General features: G+C 56.5%; 1 protein-coding gene across 1 annotated transcript in view; it reads left to right on the top strand.

Annotated features, from left to right (window-relative positions):
- ELP6 (elongator acetyltransferase complex subunit 6) overlaps positions 1–14,927 on the top strand; it is a 26,767-nt gene extending 11,840 nt beyond the window's left edge. Inside the window, exons 5-7 of the mRNA XM_036379242.2 lie at positions 11,889–12,081; positions 13,547–13,693; positions 14,199–14,927. Coding sequence (XP_036235135.1) covers positions 11,889–12,081; positions 13,547–13,693; positions 14,199–14,324 — 466 coding nt within the window. The 3' untranslated portion in view covers positions 14,325–14,927. The remainder of the gene's footprint in view (positions 1–11,888; positions 12,082–13,546; positions 13,694–14,198) is intronic.
- The last annotated feature ends 496 nt before the right edge of the window (positions 14,928–15,423 follow it).

Raw genomic sequence — 15,423 nt, 5'->3', positions numbered from 1 at the left:
GCTGAGAGGGCGGGAGGGACGGGCCGGGGCCGCCGGGAGCGGCGGGGCACGCTGGGAGGGCACTGGCCCTCGCAGACGGAGGCGGCGGCTGCGGCCGGTGCCAGAGCTGAGCCGCCTTCGGCCCTTCCATCTCCCGTTCCCGGCTCTCCGCCGCTCCTCACGGCTCCGGCTCCCACTGCGCAGGGGCCGAGCTCTGCTCCCGCGGTGTGTCCGTGCTCCCGTGCGGGGAATAAACACAGAACTAAGCGTTAAACCCGCTGGCGGGCACTGCTCCGGACCGGGAGCTGCTCTAGAGATACTTGTCATTAATTAATTAATTAATGTAGCTTTTCCAGGGAGGTTTTGTGTAAATGAAGTCACGCAGGAACTAAACAGCCTCGCTGTCTGTGAGAGCTGTGCAGGTAAAATGTCAGTCGTGGAATCCCAGAGTGGTTTGGGCTGGAAGGAGCCTCAAAGCTCATCCAGCCCCACCTCCCGTCCTGTGTAGGGACATTTTCCTCCATCCCAAGCCCCGTCCAGCCTGGCCTGGGACGCTTCAGGGATCCAGGGGCAGCCAGAGCTGCTCTGGGGATTCTATTCTAGGGCCTCTCCACCCTCACAGGGAACAATTCCTAATTCCCAATGTCCCATCCATCCCTGCCCTCTGGCACTGGGAGCCATTCCCTGGGTCCTGTCCCTCCATGCCTTGTCCCCAGCCCCTCTCCAGCTCTGTGGAGCCCCTCCATGCCCTGCCAGGGGCTCTGAGCTCTCCCTGGAGCCTTCTCCTCTCCAGGGGAGCATTCCCAGCTCTCCCAGCCTGGCTCCAGAGCAGAGGGGCTCCAGCCCTGGAGCCGCTCCAGGTCTGTTTTCTGTCCATCCGTCCCCCAGCCTTTGCTGATTCTGGGTGTTGTCCTGACCCAGGTGCAACACCTTGTACTTGGCCTTGTTGAACCTCATGGGGTTCCCATGGACCCGCTCTGTCAACATCTCCAGGTCTCTCTGGATGTCCCATCCCTTCTCTCTGGCGTGTGACCACACCACCAGCTTGGTGTCATCAGTAATTATTAATAAATTATCCATATGCTCCATGTTACTCCATGTTTTTCCTGACAGTTATGAGCTTAGATGATAAAAACAAGTTTGAGGTGATAATTTATTTTAGAAGTGTGAGTTTCCCCTTTTGTCTCCAGTTTCTCCCCTTGCTGTACTACCAGCTTGTGATGGGAATAGGAGAGGTTTCTCCTTGATCTGGAGGGTACTTCTGAGGTCATTCCTTGTCAGGCTGGCTGGAGTGGGGCAGTGCTGCTCTGATGGGGAATCAGTACTGAGGGGAATTTGGGATGGTGCCCTTGAGGCTCAGAGCAGACCTGGGGAGGTGTTAGGAAAGGGTGGTCTGAGTGTGCAAAGTCCCAAAGCCCTGTGGTGCCTGTGGGTTGCTGTCGGGTTTTTAATGCACGTGAAACGCTAAGGGAGAAGTGCTTGGTGGAGTTTGTGCTCTGTGGTGTGGAGAGGACACTTTGGTGGTGGAGCTGTGGGATGAGTGGGAATGAGGGCGTCCACGAGCTTGGTTCTGAGGCAAGGAGCTCACCTTGATGTGAGCAGGAAGTTCCACAGAGCAAAACCCTGAGATTTGGCCTGAAGATCCTGGGTTTGGGCTTGGCAGCCAGAGCAGGAGCTGAGCAAGGCTTTGTCTGTGTGAGGAACTCCCTTGGGTTGAGCTGGGCGTTCCCATCCCACCACAGGCTGTGGGTTCTGCTCTCTCTGGGTGTCACACCAGCGTGGCTGCCTGCCCAGCGAGCGGTGTTCCCAGTGCTGGGAGTGGGGAATGGCCTCCTGCAGTACCCACGGCACTAAATGTGCTTCACTCTGGTGGTAAATGATGAGTAGTGTGTGTGCAGGTCCCCCTCGGTGATCCCTGTGCAGAGCCATCCCTGCGGTGTGCTGGGATACCCGGCCGGCTGTCCCCCTGTGTGACAGTGTCAGCCCTCTGCTGGCCGGACCTTCCGGCGCTGCCATCCCCATTTCCGCAGCTCCACAGCCGGGCCCTGCCGCTTCCCGGGCTGACAGGAGCTGTCCCCGCAGGGCTGCTGGGTGCAGGGAGCTGCTGTGGCTGTGCCTGCTGTGTCACCTGGGCTTGTGACACCCGCTGCTGCCCCGCCGAGGCGTTCTGGCAGCTTCTGACGAGCAGCTGCAGCCTCTCCCTGAGCCTGCAGGTGTTGAGTGTGTGAGGGCAGAGCGTGGACAGACCGGGCTGGGGCTCATGGGGAGGATGCCGCAGGAAGGCTTTGCCTTTGGGATGGTGCTGGGTGCTCAGAGTGACAAACGCCAGCACAGCCTGTGGGGGCCGGCTGGTGCTGGCAGGGAGGGCACGTGGGGCGTGCTCAGCCTGCTCTTCCCGGGGCTCTGGTGGGGAGCAGGAGGGGATGGAGCAGCACAAGATAAACCCTGAACGCCTGGGTTTGTGCTCTTTGAGCACAGCTCTCCTCCATGGAGGGCACATCTTGGGGCGGTGTCCCTGTCACTGCAGTGTGTTATGCCATTGAGGCATAGCCCTTTTTGGGGAAAGAGCTCTCTCTCACTGCAGCTCTCACTTCCCTGCCCTGGCCTCTGCTCTGCATTCCCTGCAGTCAGGGTCAATGTTTGCTGTTCCATTCACTCTGCACGGGGAGTTTGTTCTGGTGGATGGTTTGGGAATTGCCTGTGTGGAGATGGCTCGTTGCTCTGAAAGGCTTCTTCTGTTCCTGGGAGTAGAAAAACCTCCCACTTTGATAAGGTCTTTGTGTTTCCAAGCAGCTCATCTATGATTTGTATTGATTAAAGAAACATCCTGCCTAAGATTTTAATGGAAACAAACACCTTGATGAGGCTGGGGCTGATAATGAGTGTGCACTAATGAACAGAATTAATTTCCTGCCTGATCAAAACAGGGTTTATACCTTGTGCTGAGAGCTCTGCTGCACTACAGAACTTTGATGATAAGGTTTTCTTCCCTGAAGGTGGCATGTTGGAAGTAAACCGGAAGGGAGGATAGGGAGGGCTGTTTGACACAGGAGGAGCAGCAGCTCCAGGGGTGCTGGCGTTTGGAGCACACTGGCAATGCTGGCTGTGGCAGGGGAAGATGGGCTGGGAATGCAGTGAGTGAGTGGCTGTTGTTCCCCTGCCACTGGGAGAAGGAAGATGCCCGTGAATTGGAGGAAAGGGGCACAAGGCCGGGAGATGGAAGGGCCCAGAAGCCCCTGGTGGTGCCCAGCCCCAGAGGCTCCATGTGGTGGCACTGGGAGCACCGTGCTGCACCTTCAGGGGAGGGGGTGGCACCTGCTGGGCACAGACCTGGGCATCCAGCTGGGCTCACAGCTGAGCACAAGGGTTTTTAGCTGGGACATGTGGGGACGTGGTTCAGTGGTGAGCTTGGCAGTGCTAATGGTTGAGCGGGGTTCATGGTTGGACTCGGTGGGCTCAGAGGGCTTTTCCAGCCCTAGTGAGGCTGTGGTTCAGATGCCTCCCCGTGGGCTGTGTCCAGAGGAAGTGCTGGCTTCCCTCTGTAAACAGGCAGCTGGAGCTCTGCTTGTCCACTTCTTCCTCTGAGTAGCACCTGCAGAATTCCTGCAGCTTGAGCCAACATCTTGTCTACCAAGAGCACTTGGTGCCCTCACCTTACTCTGCTATTTTGCTGCTTCTTTTCCAGGGTAAATTCACCCTGCTGCGAGACACCCGGACAGATGGCAGCTTCCTGGTGCACCACTTCCTCTCCTTCTACCTCAGAGGTGGGTCAGCAGCAGCTCTCTGAGGCAGGAACGCCTCAGGGGTTCCCTCAATGAGGGAGCAGTTCTGCAGAGTGTGAGTTATCCTCAGATAAACCCAAAGTTTGGGGTTAGGATTTGTGGGTCCTAGTCCTGACTTGTTCTTGGGACTCCTCTGTATCCTCGGGTACATCCCATAATTCTGCACCTTGTTTCATCATGATTGTGGCAATGGTTGTAAATCAAACAGGCTCTGACAGGGAAGTGTTCACTGCAATTCTCTCACTGCTTCCATTTTTATGATATAATTACACATATCAGGACCAATTAACAACAGATAAGCTCAGAGTGAGTCAAGAAACAAACAGAGCCTGGCAAGCTGTCTAATTACTTTTGTGGGAGCAGTTTCCCCTGTGAGTAACCTCCTGGCCCCTGCAGAGCAGGCATTGGACTCAGGGACTCCTGCAGCTGTAAATGGTTCAGAGACCTGCCAGGCACTGCCTCAGGCTCTGCTGATGTCCTGCCCCACAGCAGTGCCCTGGGCATTGATGTCCTGCCCCACAGCAGTGCCCTGGGCATTGATGGTGCTGCCCCACAGCAGTGCCCTGGGTGTTGGTGTGCTGGCTGTCACCTGCCCCCTCCAGCCCAGGGCCTGGGTGCTGTATTCCCTGTTTGCAGCATCCCCGTGTTGTCCTCTTGGTGCCCAAAACCTTTGGGAGATCTGAAGGTTCATCTGGGGCCATTGACTTGTTCTGCTTGAACTCCATGTCCAAAAACATGCTTATGTTCATAGCCAAACTGTGTTCCAAAATCACTTTTTATTTAGGTGTCTGACACAATTCCCAGTTCTGTGTTTTTCCAGTCAAGGTCGCTTGCCCTGTGAGAGCCAAAGTGGGAATTTTTGGCATGTCTGTGGTTTCAGTAGTTCAGTGTCACAGCTGGCCTTGGCCTCCTTACTGTCACACCATCAAACAGGGTCAGGAGGTCTCAGCCTGGCCTGGCATGAGGCAGAAAAGTGGCCTTACACTCTTCAAAGTCATCTTTTTCCTTCTTTTCCCCTCTTTTTAAACTCACATTTTCACTAATGCAGATATCCTCTAGAAGGTTGAAAACTGAAAGCAAAGGAGGTTTGTCTAGACCTGCATCACTTCAAGGTCCTTCCAGGCACGTGTGTGGCCTGGCTGCTGTGATTTATGAGCTTTGTTAATGTCAGCTGCAAAGTGGAACTGCTAACACGTGCTTTTGTCCCTCCCCAGCTGGCTGCAAGGTTTGCTTTGTGGCCCTGCTCCAGTCCTTCAGCCACTACAGCATCGTGGCACAGAAGCTGGTGAGTCCTTGGCATGGGTTCATTGTTATGGGTCCAGGAAGTTTCTCTTGGGTGGGAAGGAATGGGAATGGGCAGCAGGAACTGTGCGTGAGCAAATGTTTCCAGGCCTTGATGGGGACAGTCAGGATTGGTGCTCCTGTGGTGGGGATAAAGAGCACTTTGGGGCAGAAACCCAGCTGTGAGGTGCCCCACGGGCTCTGCCCTGCCACGAGCTGGAACAGCTGCTTGCTTTGTGCTTGGAATGGTTTGCTGGGGATCAGTGCTCCCCAGACAGGCACAGACTGCTGGATGGAGGTTCCTTAATCCCCTGGAGAGGAAAATGCTGGGGTGTCAGTGTTCCCAGGACCCTGCACTCCTACAGGGGCTCCTGAGGTGACTTTGTGCCCTGTCCTCTGGTTCCTGTTGGGATGGAGGGTCTCAAGGACACCTGTGTGCCTCCTTGGCCTCTGGGCTGAGCCATCCCTCTGAGCTCTGTGAGGAGCCACAGGTAAGTTCCTGGGGATTTCCTTCCATGCTGAGTTGGACAAGGATTATGTGTACTCGGCAATGAGGAAACAGAGACAAAGCAGGCAGGGTAATTCTGCGTGTCAGCATATTGTCTGAGCTCCAAACTGCTTCACTCAGCTCTTTTACACCACTCCAAGGTGAAATGCCCCAGGTGGGCGGGCAGTGCAGGTGACCTTCCGGGGCTGAGGGGATGAGGGCTTGCACTGCTCCTCCCTCTGGTTCTGCTGTGAATCCCAGCAGCACTGCTGCTCACAAAGACTCCCAGATGCTGAGGAACCAGGTTCTGTATTCTCCACTGGAAACATGGTGCTGCTAAACAACTCGATTTTATTTACTGCTAAAAGATATTTACAGATTTTACCTTTTGAAAGGAGATCAGCGCCCGGGACACACAGCAAACAGGCTGTTGCCCCACGGAGCTGTAACTCCAGGTGTGATTCCCCTGCTGAACAAACCCCCCAGGAGCACAGAGCTGTCCTGGCCTTTGTGGTGCAGAGGGGAGGAAATCCTGGGGGGAACTTGCTGAGTGGGGCCGGAAATGGGGCGCAGCAGCCGCTGTGGGGAGGCAATCCAGCGGTCAAATACGGGATCCCTGCCTGCTCCTCAAGTTCAGGGTGTTTCCTAATGCCGAGATTTCCCGGTGTACACTCATGGCAGCTGCTGACATCTCCCTGGCTGGGAGGCTGAGGAGCGAGAACAGGAGGATTAGCTGGAGCACACGTGCGATGCAAATGGGGGCGATTTGCTGTCTGATACTCGAACAAAAGGTGGCTGCCACAAAGGAGGTGATAAGCACAGCTCAGAGAAGCACTGAGCTGCTTTCAGCTCTGAGTCACTCCTGCCTTGCAGCTTCATAGGTGCCCCTGTGGTCCTTGCTGTGAATTCCTGCCAGGCTCTGAGGAGCTGGAGGTCTCAACATCGGTTATTTATATCCAAGTGTCCATCACATTTTCTCTTTGCTTTAATCCTTCTTTGCACAGATGAACACGCCAGGCTCAGGAAAGGTGGTTCTCGGCAGGGTAGTTTCACTCTTAAATTCGGTTAAGAACTGGCTGCTGTAGATCTTTACTGGAGAGCAGTAATGGTGTGGCCACAGGCCCTGTGCTGGCACTGCTGAGGCACCTCCAGTCCTGGGGACAGATTTGTGATCCCCAGGTACAGGACAGGGCGTGTCCAGAGAAGGGAATGGAGATGGGGAAGGGTCTGGAGCCCCAGGAGGGGCTGAGAGAGCTGGGGAGGGGGCTCAGCCTGGAGAAAAGGAGGCTCAGGGGGGACCCTGTGGCTCTGCACAGCTCCTGCCAGGAGGGGACAGCCAGGGGGGCTCAGAATCTGCTCCCAGGGAGCAGGGACCTCAAGGGTTGCCAGGGGAGGTTCAGGTTGGATATTGGAAAAATTCCTTCCCTTGAGGGGTGATCCGACCCTGGCCCAGCTGCCCAGGGCCATGCTGGAGTCCCCACTGGTGAAGGGATTCAAAAACCCTGTGGATGTGGCACTTGAGCACGTGGGTTGGTGGTGGCCCTGGCAGTGCTTGGGGGAATGGCTGGACTGGATGGATTCAGGGGACTTCTCCAGCCTCAGTGATTCTGTGACTGTGATTATGGCCTTAGGAAAGCCTGCACTTGGAAGAGCTTCAGAACTGAGCAATGCCCCAGTTTCTGTTGGGAGCAGGGTAGTCCCAGCCCCAGGAGGAGGCTCCTGGAGTCAGGGTGGATTGTACAGTGACACTTGTAGCAGTTGTGTGAGGTGATAAAGTGAATGTTTATACACAGCTGAAGTGATGCTTCCAGGGACCTGCTGCTTTCCCAGAGTGCCAGGTGTTACAAGTCCCAAACCACTTCCTTCTGTGTTAGCTAAGTGCAGGGATGTATCTTTACTTGCAGGAAAAAACTTCCCTGGCTTTTTTTGTGCCTGTGTCCTCTTTCCCTGAGGACCCTCACTTCATTTTAAGGCACTGTCAGTGTTATTGGCCCTGACCTTGCAGAGAACATGCAGGGCTATATCAGGACAAACAGCAGCAGGGCACCCTGCCAGGCTGGTGTTCCCACCCTCACTTGTACAAAGTTTGTTTTGTTTTACAGGAAAACCAGATTTGTCCCATTTGATGATGCCCATCTCCTGTCCCCTGCGTGGAGCTCACAGCTTGGAGGGCGTGGTGTGGCCCGATCACTGATGGCCCCACTTTGTCCCACAGCTGTGTTTGCCGATGAGCTCATTCCCCCTGCTTTGCACTCTCCATTCCTTCTGTCCCTCAGACATTTCCCTTTCCCGTATGGAATGGCCAGTGGAGAGCAGCAGCTCTGCTCTGAGGGGCTGTCACTGCTGGCAGCCGGGGGGCAGCACGCTCCACAGCTGCCCAGAGGGACAGGAGAGCTGAGCTGCTGCTGCAGGAGCATCCTGGGCTGGGTGCTGCTGGTCAGGAGCATCCTGGGCCAGGTGCTGCTGGTCAGGAGCATCCTGGGCTGGGTGCTGCTGCTGCAGGAGCATCCTGGGCTGGGTGCTGCTGCTGCAGGAGCACCCTGGGCCGGGTCCTGCTGCTGCAGGAGCATCCTGGGCCGGGTCCTGCTGCTGCAGGAGCATCCTGGGCCGGGTCCTGCTGCTGCAGGAGCATCCTGGGCTGGGTGCTGCTGCTGGTCAGGAGCATCCTGGGCCGGGTCCTGCTGGTCAGGAGCATCCTGGGCCGGGTCCTGCTGGTCAGGAGCATCCTGGGCTGGGTGCTGCTGCTGGTCAGGAGCATCCTGGGCCGGGTCCTGCTGGTCAGGAGCATCCTGGGCTGGGTGCTGCTGCTGCAGGAGCATCCTGGGCTGGGTCCTGCTGGTCAGGAGCATCCTGGGCTGGGTCCTGCTGGTCAGGAGCATCCTGGGCTGGGTGCTGCTGCTGCAGGAGCATCCTGGGCTGGGTGCTGCTGCTGCAGGAGCATCCTGGGCTGGGTGCTGCTGCTGCAGGAGCATCCTGGGCTGGGTGCTGCTGGTCAGGAGCATCCTGGGCTGGGTGCTGCTGCTGCAGGAGCATCCTGGGCTGGGTGCTGCTGCTGCAGGAGCATCCTGGGCTGGGTCCTGCTGCTGCAGGAGCATCCTGGGCTGGGTGCTGCTGCTGCAGGAGCATCCTGGGCCGGGTGCTGCTGCTGCAGGAGCATCCTGGGCTGGGTGCTGCTGGTCAGGAGCATCCTGGGCTGGGTCGATGGCTGGCAGTGTGCCAGGATAATGTCCTGTGCTCCAGGGTAATGGAGCAGGATGCTGGCTCACAATGAAAGCTTTTAGGCTGTCTGGGTGCTGGGCACTGCAGTGGCTCTGCTCTGGGGATATCAGTCCTGGCTGTGCACTCAGGAAGGTGCCACTGGCCATTTAGAGCACTTAGCCCACTTTTCCAAGCTGCCTGATGCTTCCTGTGCTGCTTTCAGAGATCACACTGGGTGGGCTGGCAGCAGGGGACAGGCAGAGGTTTGCTGTGGAAGGTGACTGCAGTGGGTGAGTTCCCTGGAACCTGTTCCCCTGCTGGAAAACGCAGCTGGACTTGCTGGGTCCGTGGCATGGCACTGAGGGGGCTGAATTCTTGGTCTGACACACAGGCACCCTGTCCCTGGCTGCTGTGGCCCTTCTCTGTCACCCAGGCAGGCTCTGGTGTCACAGCACTGAGTTTCCTTCTGAAGGGGGGACGCTTTTCTTGCAGATCTGAGGTACAGAGACTTTGTGTGTGCAGGAAGAAATGGCTGAAGCAAAGGTAAAATCAGTTGCTGAATTTACTCACAGCCCTTCAGCAGGTTCCCAGTCCTATGCACTGCAGAAATCCCTGAGGGAATGGGGTATGTGAGGGAATGTGAGGCTGCTGTGCAGCCCAGCCTTTCCTTATGGCATGGCAGGTATTTATTTGCTGGCTGTTCCCTGCTCCTCACCTGCCACATAAAGGTGCTTCTGTCCTTGGCTAGGAAGTTTTCCATCGTGTGTGCTCAGAATTGCCCAATAATGCTGCTATTTCTGGAGCTGTTACTGAGGGGTAGTGCCCAAAAAAATCTATTGCTTGATAGGGGGACTCTGAAGAGGGAGTGAGCATTCAGGCATATGTTCCTTCCCAGCTGAGTAGAAGGAAAATAGAGGAAGAGTTCTCAGGCAGCAGGATTCCTGGGGTTGGGAGTCCAAGCAGCTTCCATTTAAAGCAGGGAGCAGATGCCAGCAGATGGAGTTCAGTCAGGCCTCAGATTATTCTTAATATCCATGTTACAAAGTGATAGTGCTGCAAAATTGAGCCTGGGAAGATAATCATGGAATGGTTTGGGTTGGAAGACACCTGAAAAGGTCACCTAGTCCAATCCTCCAGGAAATAATTGTACTGCACATGGTCATGGAATCACTGAGGTTGGAAAGCCCTCAGGGATCATTGTGTCCCCCTTTCCCCCAGCACTGCCAAGGCCACCTCTAACCCAAGTGCCACATCCACAAGGCTTTAAATCCCCCCAGGGATGGTGACTCCTCCACTGCCCTGGGCAGCCCCTTCCAATGCCTAGCCACCCTTTTTGGGATAAACTGTGGAGAGTGAGAAGATCCCCTCAGAGCCTCCTCTTGTCCAGGCTGAGCCCCCCAGCTCCTTCTGCCCTTGACAGGCCTTGGAGCAACCTAATCCAGTGGAAGATGTCCCCGCAGAGGGATGGAAGTGGGTGACCTTTAAACATCCCTCCAACCCAAACCTGTGTAGAATTGTGTGATCTCCAGCTGAGCCTTGTCCATGTGTGCTGCAGCTGTGGATGTCTCCGTTGGAGCTGGCTGTTCCCAGCACGTGGCTCTCCATTGGCCTCACCAGCAGGCAGGGCTGTGAGCCAGCTGAGTTTGAGTCTGAGCTGCAGCCCCAGGCATTTGTCATGGTCCTCCTCCTCCTCCTGGTGGAGTCAGGGCTGCTTCCCGTGGGATTCCTGGCTGTGGGAGCCCTGGCTGCTCTCTCCAGGTGTTGTGCAATGTGGGGATGCCAAGCCCACGGCCTCTCTGGATCCAGGCCGTGCCAGGCTCAGCTGCGTGGGTGTGCCCGGAGCCCTCATTGCCACAGATCTGGAGATAGTGACAAACAAAAGCTTTCACCTCCCAGGGAGGGAGGTGAAGGGATTGCTCACAGCAGGCCCTTGGAGAAGCCTGGCCCGTTCTCTCCCTGCCTCTGCACACCAAGCTGGCTTCCCAGAAGGAATTCCAGGAGGTTTGAGCCCCCAAATCACAATCACAAATGTGCTTTTGTTATCTCCTGCCAAAGTACGGAAGAGTGAACATGCCACCAGTGACTGTAACAGAAATGCCCATTTCATCCCTGAAGCACTGACTTTATCAGCACATTTAGATAAGATTTGATTCAAACAAGAATGAAAATTTGGCTGTCGACCCATGTGGTTCTGTGTGCACCATTTTCCATAAGTGTTCACTCTGAAAGCCAATGTTTTCCTCTCTCCAGGGAGTCAGTCTGGCAGCTGCCAAGGAGCAGGGACAGCTTGTCTTCCTGGAGGGTCTCAAGTCCTGCCTTGACCTCCTGTTTGGGGAGGAGGAGCAGCCAGGACAGCCCAGTCCTCTGCAGTTTCTGAGGTGAGCCTGAGCATGGAGTGTTCCCCCTCACATCTGCTGCCACCAAGGGCACCACCCAAGGTCCAGGGCTGCCTCCTGCTGCCCTTTGTGCTCTCCTCCAAGGCCCAAGGACTCAGCTGGACACCAAGGGAAGGGAAACACCAGCATTGTGCACATCCCTCTAAGTGTTCTGGCCTCTCCCTCGCTGCTGCTTTGGGGGGGATCCTGTGTCCCTTTCCAGATTTTAGGGGAACTTGCACTCCCAACCTCATTGCCAAGCATGTCACAGGTCTAGAAAAACATTTATTTCAGCACTCCACAGGTTTGTGTGGAATGAAACCCCAGCCAAGTGGTTTTATTCCCTTCTCTCATTACTTTGAGTTTTATTCTTATCCAAGAGAGCAGTGCTGCTTTATCCATGCTGGCTTTTGGGTTTACTCCCATGCCATTTTCTCCCTGTGCCCTGGGAAGCTCAGCAGAGGCCAGACACTTCCCTGTCAGTGTCCCAGGCCATGCTGGACTGGGCTTGGAGCAGCCTGGAGAGTGGAAGGTGTCTGTGCCATGGCAGAGAGGTGGCACTGGATGGGCTTTGAGTTTCCTTCCCACCCAAACCGTTCCACGGCCCCCGGAGCAGGGCAGGAGGGTTCCACCACACGCAGGTGTGAAGGACAGGGGCTGAAGGGCAGCGAGTGAGGAGTGGCTGTCACAGCAGGAGGGGACAGGCTGGTGATCCCCACCGTGGGTCAGTGGGTGAGGAGGGGGACGGGCGGTGCCAAGCCCTGACACGTCCCTCGTGTCTTGCAGCGGGAGCAGCTGTGACCTGCGAGCCCTGTTTGACTTTGTGCGGGTGTCCCTGAGCGCCACCGCCGGCCATTCCTGGAAGGGCCCCGTGCTGCTGGTGGATGACCTGAGTGTCCTGCTGAGCCTGGGGGCTGCGCCGGTGGCCGTGCTGGACTTCATCCACTACTGCCGTGTGTGTGTGTGCTGCCAGCTGAAGGTACTGCTGCCCTGGGCTCTGCCTGTGCTCAGCCTCCAGAGCAAAGCCTGGCTCCGTCTGCTCCTTCCATCGGACCATGCTGAGGTTTCTGAAAGCCTGTGGCTGTCCAGGGAGTTCAGATCATTGCATCATTGCTCTGGGGCCACTCTTGGGAATTGTGTGGGTCCCTGGGTACCTGTGCAGGCTCCTGTTCAGCTGGATTCCTGGGAGATGCTGCCCAGAGAAGGGTTCTGTGTGTCTCTGATGTATGAATGGGGATTTGAGATGTAAAATGTTGGGTTTTGGAGCTCCTGGCTCTCCAAAGATCCTGACTCACACCCCTATGTGGGAGGGCAGGGGTGGAAATGGGTCATGTGAGGGGCTGGTGAGTCTCACAGGGGACAGAAATGAGGGGTCCCTTTGGGGGCACACCAGCCCCTACTCCCACCACCCTCCAGTGTGGCTGCTCCCCGAGGTGGGGTGATGATCTACAGAGATCTCCCAGCGATGTGGGGACTCCTAGGGGCACCACAGCCAGGAGTGCTCACAGTGACATCCAAGCTCTGCCATCACAGGCAGCGTCCCCTCCCTGGGCACTTCCCTGCAGGAGTGAGGAATGAGCCAATGGTGCTGGGTGCTGTCACCCTGCACTTCACACAGTACGGGGTGTTGGGCTGTATGTGCTGACAGGCATGATCTGCTGGCAGGGAGTATTTACCTCCAAAGAGCTAAAAAAGATATCAACCACGCTAACGCTTTGCTATTTCTGTCTGAGGTGTTTTGAAGCCTTAAAGTACATTTTAATTGATTGAGAATTCGTGTTATTTTAAGTCACTGGTGACTTGCATGGGCTGAGGCAGAGTCTCTTGGGGTGGCTGTTAATAGAGTCGGTGTGCTGGGGAGGTGTTTGCTCCCTGTCAGAGCTGTGAGGGTGTGAGCATTGCTGCAGCCCTTTGGCCACCTCTTTATTTACCTGCTCTGAATTCAGTCAGTGCCATCTGCCCAGCCTGACAGACTGGTTCAGCCACTGTCTCCTCTCAAAGGCTGGAGGTATTTTTAGATTGCATGTTACATATGTGTGTGTGTACACAACGTACAGTGAGCTCCTCAGTGTTTGTATGTCACAGAATGGCCTGTGTTGGAAGGGACCATAAAGATCATGTGTGCTGTGGGCAGGGACACCTCTGGGTTGGGCCCAGAGCTGGAGGCAGCTCTGCAGGGGGGTCTCCCCTGGGTGGGGCATAGGGGCAGAATCCCCCCTCCACTGCTGCCCACACTGGGGATCAGCCAGGGGATGGGGGGATTCTGGCTGGGCCATGTCCACCCTCTCCATTAGCAGCTGCTGGTTCTTTTCCCAGTGGAATTCAGAGCAAGCTGGAGCTTAGATGGGATGTTTGTGAAAGCTCCTGCTGCCACCCTCCCCATCCTTCCCCTAAAGGATTGGGCCCAGCCAGGGGCTCATCCCTGCCTGCTGTTCCCGTTGCAGGGGAACGTGGTGGTGCTGGTTCACAGCAACGAGGATTCAGAGGATGAGGAGAATGAACTGGTTGTGAACTCCCTGTGCCATCACAGCGACCTCATCCTGTGGGCAGAGGGGCTGGCCACCGGCTTCTGCAAGGATGTTCACGGGCAGGTGAGGCACAGCAGCATGGACAGCTGGCACGTGTCCCTGTCACCTGCAGCACTGCAGGCCCCGGGGTTGTGGGAGACAGCCCAGGCTGCAGTGTGGTTAAGGGTAATCCCATGGGCACCAGGATGTGGTGGAGCACCCAGCTGTCACTGCTTCTGCAGGGATATTCAGGGATATCCTGCCACCTGGGACTCCCCCCCTCCAGAAGCTTTCCAGGGTTTGTACAGCAGCTGCAGTGCAGGCTTCTCCCAGCCCGGGGTGAGGGAAAACTTTCCTGGGAAGTTTCCCCCAGTGGTGGATCCGAGCCTGGCCTGCGGTGATCTCTGCAGGGCTGGGAGGGTGCTGACACTTGTGTGATCCCTCATCAGGCACAGGGACAGGGCACAGGGACAGGCAGCTGCTGATGGATTGTCAGTGACCCCCCTTCCCTGCAGGCCAGCCAGAGGCATGGGGGCAAGGCTGCTCTGGGCAGCAAAGGGACAATGTTCCTGTTCCCTTCTCTTTGCAGATCAAGATCATCAAGAGATTGTCCTTGCGGCAGGCGGAGCAGGACCTGGTCCAGACCTACCAGTACAAGATCCAGGACAGGAACGTCACCTTCTTTGCACGGGGGCTGTCAGCTGCAGTCCTGTGACACTGTGACAGTGCAGAGCCTGCAGTGTCAGTCCCTGCCTCTGCAAAAGCACCACCAGCACCTCTCAGGAGCAGCACAGTGAAGTGACCCACGAGGGAAGCTCAGACACACCTGCAAGTGGTGCCAACGTGGGATCAGCCTGCCTGGGGCCTGCTGCATCCCTTTGTCCTCCCACCCCGTTCCCAACACACTCAGGCCAAGAAAGGGAGCAAGAACTTGCAAGAATGGCCCAGAATGGCCCTTGGAGCATGTAAATACAGGCAGGGGGTGCCCTGCGGGCTGGGTGTGCCTGGCCTCACCTCTTCCGGTGCCAGGCACTGCACGGAGGGAGCTGGAGCTGGCACGGGAGGGGATGACACACAGCGGGTGGAGCAGGGATGGTCCCGGGGCCTGGTGCAATCCTCCCCTCGCTCCCAGCTCTGGCTGGCAGAGGTTTGGCCATCTGCCAGCTTCCCTGCACTTGGTAAATCCCAGCTCCGTGTGCAGCCCTCCCCTGGCTGTGCTGAGAGCTGGCACTGCCCCGCTTTATCAAACCCTGTGGCTTCCCAAGCTCAGCCTGGGCTTTGTGCTTGGATAAACCCCTCTCCGAGCCTGTGTCAGCCACTGCTTCCTCATCCCAAACCCTGACTAGCAGTTACACAACCTGCCTGTGCTGAAGCAGGTTTTTTTATTAATAATCTGTAATTTCAGTGAGATAAGGGTACAGTGATTAAGTAACCGTGGATCTGTGGGTGGGAACTGCTCCCCACCTGCTCCTTGGCAGGGAACAGGAATGGGCATCTCCCAAGCCTGGGTGAGGACAGAGCCTTCTCCTGGCCACAGAGCTCAGGCCTGGAGGTCTCCTGGTAGCTGCTCCTGCTGGGATATCCCATTTATCCTGGGAGATAAAAACGTCCCACACACTTGTGAGAGTCCAGAGCAATCTGACAGGTCCTTGCAGCTCCAGAGCTGGGACAGCAGCTCTGGCAGTGGGACACATTCCTGATTTTCCACGTAGACTCAGTGGCCCATCCCATGCTGATTTGTGCCCTTTGCCTAAGAGTTCTGGGAGCCCTGGCAAGCTCAGGGTTGTGGCTGCTGATCAGTGGCACCCAGGGAA

Source organism: Molothrus ater, chromosome 1 (genome assembly GCF_012460135.2).
Source record: "Molothrus ater isolate BHLD 08-10-18 breed brown headed cowbird chromosome 1, BPBGC_Mater_1.1, whole genome shotgun sequence".
Classification (NCBI taxonomy): domain Eukaryota; kingdom Metazoa; phylum Chordata; class Aves; order Passeriformes; family Icteridae; genus Molothrus; species Molothrus ater.
This window is presented reverse-complemented; position numbering and strand designations above follow the sequence as displayed.